Source organism: Colletotrichum phormii (genome assembly GCF_030913505.1).
Source record: "Colletotrichum phormii strain CBS 102054 chromosome Unknown BDP81scaffold_21, whole genome shotgun sequence".
NCBI lineage: Eukaryota > Fungi > Ascomycota > Sordariomycetes > Glomerellales > Glomerellaceae > Colletotrichum > Colletotrichum phormii.
Genome location: NW_026851463.1, coordinates 285,227 through 294,098, shown reverse-complemented (window position 1 = coordinate 294,098; position 8,872 = coordinate 285,227). Strand labels below are relative to the sequence as shown.

Genomic DNA, 8,872 nt, shown 5'->3' with positions numbered 1-8,872 from the left:
CCTTCTGCGTCTTGGTGACTGCAGCAAGGCTGACAGCGGTGTCAAGTTGTGGACCTTCCGTCTTGTGGGTGGTGAATACAGCGACGTTGCTACGCCAATCCACTTTGGCCATGTTGATCCCATTCAACGTGATTATGTTGTTGTAATCATCGGTACGGTATCCTTGTGTTCGAAGGCTGCCGTAACTGAGCAGGTTGACTGGACATTCAGGGCAGTACTGGACCTGCTGGATAGTCCAGTCCACAACCTTCCCACTGTCGTCAGGGTCAACAGCAGGCAGGTAGACGTCTCCATAGCCCAACGGGGCTGCCAGTTGACCGTTGGCGACTTCCATGGGCGGCATCTGCGCCTCTGTGAAGGAAGTAAACCACGACAGGTCGTTAAAGGTACTGACACTGCATCCGGAATCCAGGATCACGTCGTTCTTGTTAACGACGGAACCAGCAGCTGCCAGCAGTGGGCGCAGGTTGTGGGCAGGCGCAGGCGGCACGGGCAGGGTGGTGTGCCCAATGGACGGTTGATGAAGGCTGTTAGTTGTGGCCTTTACCACCGCAGCCTCGCCATTAGACTCTCTGCATTTGTCTGTACAGGTATGGGCATCTGCCCTCTTCTGAAACTGCGGGCGGAACTTGAATTCCTTGGGCATCAATTCCGGATGGGCGACGAAGCAGGGCTGCGGGTGCCGAGCTTCGCAGTGCTTGCAGTAGGGCTGATCGCTACGATCCTCCTTGCCCTTGTACTTGTTGGTAGTATTTTTGGTATTCGGCAGGGCAATATACCCTTTAGCAGCTGCGTTGGCAGCAGCCTTGGCCGAATTACACTTGAAGGTGTAGTCGCGAGTGAAGTCTTCCAACGTCTTGCTAGAATCCTCCACATACTTGTCGAACATCGCAGGATACTCATCCTGGCAGCCGATAAGTAGAATGTACATTCCCTTCTTAGACCATAAGGGGGCCAGCTCGTCTAGCCGGCGCAAGAGATATAGGCCTCGCTCGAGGTACTTATATCCATCCGTAAAGAACTTCCTCTTGATACCACAGAGCTCGCGAACCAGTTCAACGATGGCATCCTCGGAAATCTTGGGAATAATGGCACGTAAGCGGGCCATTAGTGCGTATGGGTCGTGGGTCTTCATCTCGTAACCGTCTGCTCGAAGGCGTGAAGCCACGGGGTTGATGCTCGATCGAATGAGGGCAAAGGCGTGGATTCTGTCGTTCTTCCACTTCTTCACAGCGTCGATCTGGGCAGCTGTAGGGACTTCATCTTCGTGAGGTCTAGCAACGTCAGATTCAACGTAGTGGGACAGATCCAATGATTCTAATGTCAACATCAGCATATCCATCCAGTCATCCCAGTTCTCCTCTCCCTTCAGCTGAGGGATGGACCAAGTGGCTCTTCCGCCATCGGAAGACCCTTGGTAGGACATGGTGATGATCTGTAGGTTGTTGATTGATCGTACGGTTGATCGATGGATTAACGGAATCCTTGTCGATCAACAGGTCGGGATCCTTGCTTTGGCGTGGCGAGGATCAAGGGTCGGGGGTGGACTTCACGTATTGACGACGTGACAGTCCAAATAAACAAACGGAGGAAGTCGCGACAGGCGAATCCAACGGAATAATTAAATAGCTTCAATAGCTGGGGAAAAAGTCAAAATGGGCTCTCATAACCTGTGGGCAGTACACACTGCACATCTGGACCAACGAGGCAAGCAATGAGGCAATACGACTGGTATTGACGGTTGGTTGGTGATGTTGTGGTGAAGGTGGCTGCGGTGGGCTGGATCAACCAGGAGGTGGATCAGGCAGCTGGTGCCTGGGGCACCAGCCACTGCCTCAGGTATCCACAGTCCCACAGCTAATAATCTCCACTGCTCTAGGCACGAGAAGAAAAGTGTACATTATAGATTGTCTGACTTGTCGTACTGTCACGAAACAGGAATGGTATCAGCACTTGTCAAGCATCTTGCCACGTGCTTTCTCACGTGGATATCACACTCTCTTAGTATATAGACTGCTCTCATGTGCTCATTCTAGATGGGTTACACATATGGCGTAAAACAACTTCTGAACACATACCTCGAAAGGTACCCACTGTTAGTAATTGTTAAGGTTATAGAGGGCTACGGCCCACTGCACTATCATCTCTCAACATCAGCCCATACGAGCTGAATTCTACGACTATAGCGGTCTCCCTAGATATAGGGCCATCGATCACGGTTCACGGGGACGCCAGTATATCTCAGCGGTCGGGACGAGTCCGGAAGCCGACTACAAAGGTCAGAGTGGTTGAGCAGGTCAACTACCAGGATAATTCTAAGCTTAAAAACGAGATCAATAAGCTTTCGAATCTAGTCCAGGACCTCCTACGTCGGGACGCCGAGAAGGAATAGTTTTTAAAAGACTGTTTGATAAAGATCGAATTCTTGGAGAGAGAGCTTTAGGAGGAGAAATAGCGTTCAAACCGGTATTAACGTAGTCTAGCAAGGTCTATATACGCTATTAGCACAGGGCCTAGCGAGACTGACCTGAGTTCCCAGGGGCATCCCTCGTACATAACCCAGAACTAGCCGCCCCCAGTCCGTTTATATGCGGCGGCGGCGAGCCAGCTACTGTCTAGAAGATAGGATGAACCAACGCCAGCTAAATAAGCTGCAAAATAAGCTATAAACCGGGCGGCCTTAAAGGATCTACGCATCTTTACGCATCTATCGCCTGAAAGCCCGCTTCGGAACGAGAAAGCCTACGATATATACATCTTTGTTCGGGAAAGGCTAAGTCCCTAAGCCCGAGAAGCCCTTAAGGGGATCGACCATATTAAGACAGAAGTAGTACTCCTACCTTCGTTAATGGATAGTGCAAAAGTCCTGCTAGAGAACAGAGAATAGATCGCTGCCCTTCTCTAAGCGTAAGCGATCGAGCAACGCGATACCTAAATCCGAGCCTATATTGTAAACGTCCCTTATACTAAGTATTATCTAGTAACTAACACTGAGCTAGAAATCACGACCGAGGAGCTCTTTGAAGAGATCTAGGTCTCGACGAAACTCAAGCCTGAAAAAGCACACTTCTCTAGGAAGGACGAAGTCGAAAGGCTAGGTACGGTAATAGCCTGGTTTAAGGCGGAAGCCGTAAGGTAACTACTAAGACGCCTCCGTTTGATAGGGGCCAGCATTTTTATAAACCTGTAGTTCCCGAAGGAGAAGAGGTCTCCTTAATATCTCCGCTACGGCGGTTTTTATAGCGAACGAACGTATACCAGAAGGAAGAGATGCCTTAAGTGCAGCTCTCCTTCCCACACAACTGATCAACACCGGGCACCCTGCGGCGGCACTGAGGGTCACGATGGCTGCGACTGCCCCTTTAAATGCCCGTCGTGTAACGGGCCTCACGCCGCCTTCGATGCGACTTGCCCTATCCAACCTAAAGTGGTGAAGGGGGTAGTCCAGAGGAGGGATAAGGCTCAGCTACGGGCCATCCGAGCTAAGGGAGAAAGATTATAGAGAAATACGACCTAGTAATCGCATCGATATTCCTATAAAGAAGAATAAGCAATAGACTATACCCCAGCGAATAAGATATAAAAAAAGAATATAGCCCTCTAAAACCCTACAAATTATATAAGCTGTTGGAACAGCAAAGGCTGATAAGGAGTAATAGGCAGGTACCATGGGCTGGCTGGCACCTGCCTGTTACGCCCGCCGCAACTTGTCACTGTGGGCGCGTAGCTATATATGCAGAACAAGGGATAATGATGACCGGAGTCATCATTATCGAAGCTTTTGCTTTGTGCCACAGTTGGTTGCCTTGTCCTGCTCGTAACATGTCCCTTGTTCTGCATTATATAGCTACGCGCCCACAGTGACAAGTTGCGGCGGGCGTAACACTGCCCTGGGCGAAGTGGGACAACTGGCTTAGTCATCACGGCCGGATAAAGGTGGGGCAACCACACAGGCCGTCACTACCTACTTCGACCGACTCCTGCCTACAATGTAAGATAGAAGAACAACAAGAAGAACAAGCAATAGGATCACCAACAGACGAGTGATAATTGCTACCACTATTTGTCGTATACGACCCCGTGAACCAACATAAGCAAATATAGGCAGGCGGGCATCCGCCCACAAAATAGTACTAAACCTAGCTTACGCAGCCCAGATCGATATATTCCTAATATAAAAGCCGTCTATCCGTTCGGAGGAGAGGAGGCTCACAAGATGTGGCAGGTGCAGGTGGGTCACGTGAGGCAGCTCCTTCACATCTCGGAGCTGCCCCACCTACACCTTGCCCAGATATCCAGCCCAGCCAGCGCTCAGCTTTTCCTATCATCATCATCATCAGATCCAATACAGTAGTATTGCCTCCACACAAGACACCACCCAGGTTTTAAGACTCTTACCCTAATGGATAACTAGACCGAAGACCGTCCTAGGGTACTTACCTACCTCCATAGAGGAACTAGGGTACGAGGCGTATAAATACGGCCTCTACCCGATCCATCTATAGACCTACTCTTTTTACGACTCCTCTTGGGAACGAAGGAGGTCCTTATAGTTATTAACATATATAACGCCCCTCGCGGCTCTCTACGATCTGGCCAGGCTCTTAGGAATATCCTAGCGGCCTAGTAACCTAAACCTGAGGATCGAGTACTGATTGCGGGGGATTTTAACTTATACTATTGGACGTGGCAGCCCGAGGCTACGAGTTCCCCGGACGCTGAAAACCTAGTAGAATGGGCAGAAGCCGCTAGCCTTGTCCTAATATCACCTATAGGTGAACCCACGCACAAAGGCGGCAACACCCTAGATTTATGCTGGGCGTCCAGCAACCTCCATAGGGCTTCCACCAGCATAGAAACGTCACTACACACGACATCAGACCACGAATCTCTGCTTACCCAGGTCCCCTTGGCCCTAATCGATTCACCCAGCCAGACCCCAGGAAGGTTTCGGCTCGACACGATGGACGAGGAGCTTTTCCTCGGCATCATTAAACACAACTTACAACCCATACGCCGCACTACAAGCAACATCCAAGACCCACAGTCTTTAGATCTCCTAGCACAACAGCTTACGGACTATCTTATTAAAGCACTCACGGCTTCCACAAAGCGCACGCTCAGGAAAGGTACAGAAAGACCATACTAGAGCGAGAGCTACACACGTAAATACCGAGCCTATACAAGTAAGCAAGCGATGTTAACAAGACTCCGCGCAGCCGGAGTGAACTACCAATAGGAAGAAGAGGAGGTCGAAGCTCTAAAACAGGACTTCCTCTACGAATTTAAACACTCCAAGGATACCTTTTAAAAAGATAAGATCTCCTCAGCCTCCTCAAACAAAAACATATTTAAAATAGTCGGTTAGCACAAAGCCACAGGATCCTTTCAGACCCCGCCACTCCGAGATATAGACAACCAAGACACGCTTATCTCACAACCAAAAGAGAAGCGCGACTTATTTACCCGCGTCCTCCTTAGAAACGCTGCAATCTCCGAGGACATACCAACAGAAAGCCCAGTCTTACAAAGGCAAGCTACGCTTCCTTTCCCGCAGGTTACAAAGGACAAGGTACGGTCTTCGGTTCTCACCGCAGGAAACACGACTCCTGGGACCGACGGAATCACTACGACTACTTTAAAAATAGCATAGCCAATTATCGAGGATATTATCCTCTCACTTTATAGCGGGTATATACACAAGGGTTAGCATCCTACTTGTTTTAAAGAAGCAACTCTCGTGATCCTAGCAAAACCGGGAAAAAGAGACAAGACACTCCCGCGCTCCTATAGGCCAATTACGCTCTTAGCCGTCCTCGGAAAAGGCTTGGAGAGACTCATCGCTAGACGACTTACCTAGATCGCAGTTAAACATCGTGTTCTACACGATCAACAGTTTAGAGCACTCCCTCTTCGCTCTTACAACGACCTTATCGCAGCAGCCATCCACGACATCGAGTAGGCCTAGCAAAGAGGCCTAGTTACCTCTATACTTACGCTCGATATAAAAGGGGCTTTCGACGCCGTGCTCCCAGGACGACTAGTCCGACGCCTCTACGAATAAGGATAGCCGGAAAACCTCGTACGCTAGGTCTCAAGCTTTATTGCCAGAAGGAGAGCTAGAATAAGACTTAATAGGGAGGTAGGAGACGTCTTCGGTCTCGAATACGGACTACCACAAGGCTCACCCGTATCTCCCATTCTATTTATACTCTATATCGAACCTCTTTTTAAGCTAAGTATAGCTCGCTTAAGAAGGAAGCGATCTCGTTTCGGCTATACCGATAATATCGCTATCTTAGCAAGCTCAACATCACTAGAGAACAACTATAACATTCTAACCAAGGAATAAAAAGAAACCTTAGGATAGGGCGCGACAGAAGGAATCACTTTTAACCTCGATAAGTCCGAACTAATCTACTTCACTAAGAGACAAAAAGACGGAAACCCATCAATCACAGTAGGTTTACCGGATAGGAGGTATCATACAGTTCAGGCCATCAAAGAAGGCTCTTCTCTACGCTGGCTCGGCGTTCACTTCGACCATAAACTCACATTCAAGAGTCACGTAAGAAACCTCTCCGCAAAAGCATACTAAGTAGTCAATGGACTACGGGGACTAGGGAACACTATCTAGGGCGCGCCTACGTACTTACTTCGTCAAGCGATCACCTCTTATATATTACCTACTCAGTACTATACATCTAAAGCATAGTGGCCCGGCAAGAGCCGGATAAAGAATAGACGTACTATCTTAAACGGCGTTAGTAATCTGCTACACCAACTGGACGCGACGCAAACCAAAGCCATTAGAGCGATGGTCCCCGTATACAGAACTACGCCTATACCGATCCTACAGCGCGAGGCGGCTCTGCCCCCAGCAGAGGTGATACTGGACGCGAAGCTCCACACAGCATCCACCAGAATCCATCGTCTGGACGAGCGACACCCTCTCCGAACGAGACTCAGGGACAAATCAGGACCAGACTCACGGCTACGACGAATGGCAAGCCTCGTAAGCAAAAATACCGAATACATCGATCCGTTAGAACTCCCCCCTTGGGAGCAACTAGCGGACTGGCAGACAGCCCTCGCCAGGGTCGGCTACGAACCTAATAAGACCAAAGAAGAACAGGCCCTCTCCTTTGCAGGCAGGATGGCAACTTTCTCCAAGCGGGACATTATTGTCTACACTAACGGGTCCCAGATATCGGACGGCAGCAGAACCTCCGCCGGAGCAGGCTGGGTAGGGTACCAAGCTACACGGCAGATCTTCCGCGGATCCGAACCACTCGGCTCCCAAACTAAGGTATATGACGCGGAGGCACATGCTGCGTATCATGGCCTGATAGAAGCCACCCGGGCTCCTACGGCTCGTATGGCAGATAACGTCCACATCTACCTCGACAACCTCGCAGTCGCGGCTAGACTATACTCCCAGAGCACAGGAAGCAGCCAGGCTAGATTTAGGGCCTTCAATAGGCTCTCTTCCTCCTAGACTCGGAGACAAAGAGAGAGCTAGACAACCCCCGGCAAGGTTTATGCTTGGTGGTGCCCTGGGCACACGGGAGTACCAGGAAATGAAGAAGCGGATGCTCTAGCCAAGGAAGCCTGCAAACTAATCCCAAAATCACAACCACAGCCCTCATTAGCGCACCTAGAAAGGCAAGCTAAAGCAGCTGCCTTCCAAGCCTTTGCCAGAAAATGGCTGTCCCAATGCCCTCGGCAATATACCGACCTCAAGATAATTCTTCACCCCAAGCCGCCCGAACTCCGCCTCCCTCGGCACTTACTACAACACAAGAGCTTGATCCACAACAGCGTCAACCTATGATGGTGATGGAATTGCTTCTGTTACCTTCCTCTCCAGAGTCTAGGTTCATGACCATGGACACCATGTTACTGGGTTGGCTCTAGCACCGGGCGAAGCTATCCAGGGAGTGACCGAGATGACGACTAGGAGACTTCGAATTTTGCCATCAACTCCTCTTCAAAGACAATCAGCAAGTATAGAAGCGTGGGAAATTCCTATAACAGGTTGCCCAAGTTCACTTGAAAGCTCTCATCTCTTCTCTATCATCTTCACATCAACTCGCTCACATCACTCAAGAAACCACAATTCCCATTCTACACCTCCCCATCCACCAGTCCACCACCTAATCCAAAATGTACGCTACCCACATCCTCCTCAGCCTCATCGCCACCGTCTCGGCAATCGATGTCTACGGCTACCGCAGCAACGAAAAGTGCAGCGGCAACGACTACATCGTCTGCCGAAACGTCAACCCAGAAGTCTGCTGCACCCGCGCCTCGGGCGACGTCTTCAAAAGCATCGGCTTCCGCGCCATCCCGACCAACTGGAACATTGTCGGCCGCGCCCACAGCGGCGGGGACTGAAAAAACCTAAAGTACGTCACCCAGTCCAACGGCGCGGAGAATATCTGCTGCGGCGGGAGCAACTACTCTGGCGGCAACTATGGCTTCGTCACCAAGAAGCGCTCTGATGGTACCTGCGCCGCTGCTGGGGGCTGCGCTTCTGTTGCTAGAGGCGACTTGACGGTCTTTGAGAATGGGCCCGAGTTTGACATGACTGGTCTTGATGATGCTCTTTACACTGAACTGGTAAGTACACCCGTTATCCAGTACGTGTGAGACTTTTCGCTGTTCGAAGTGATAGAGGCTAACATTGAATTTTTCTCTTCTAGTAAGCTATAACGACCCCTTTGTCCTTCATATATCAGACCCCTTATAAGTATACCCTTTCCCTTTTTGCTTTACTAACATCCTTGTTACCAACAGTGTTTCTATCTGGGAGAATGGTGGAAGCGCGGATGAGATCCCCTCCAAGTTCGATGCCTACAAGCTTGAGTAG

The 8,872-nt window shown here is 50.1% G+C and overlaps 1 protein-coding gene across 1 annotated transcript; it reads left to right on the top strand.

Annotated features, from left to right (window-relative positions):
• Positions 1-8,025: 8,025 nt before the first annotated feature.
• On the top strand, positions 8,026-8,872 carry BDP81DRAFT_409454 (uncharacterized protein; the record flags this gene model as incomplete). Its single annotated transcript, XM_060589079.1, has 3 exons — positions 8,026-8,367; positions 8,410-8,642; positions 8,800-8,872. The coding sequence occupies exons 1-3, from the start codon at positions 8,167-8,169 to the stop codon at positions 8,870-8,872; spliced, it is 507 nt and encodes a 168-aa protein (XP_060441120.1). The 5' UTR covers positions 8,026-8,166.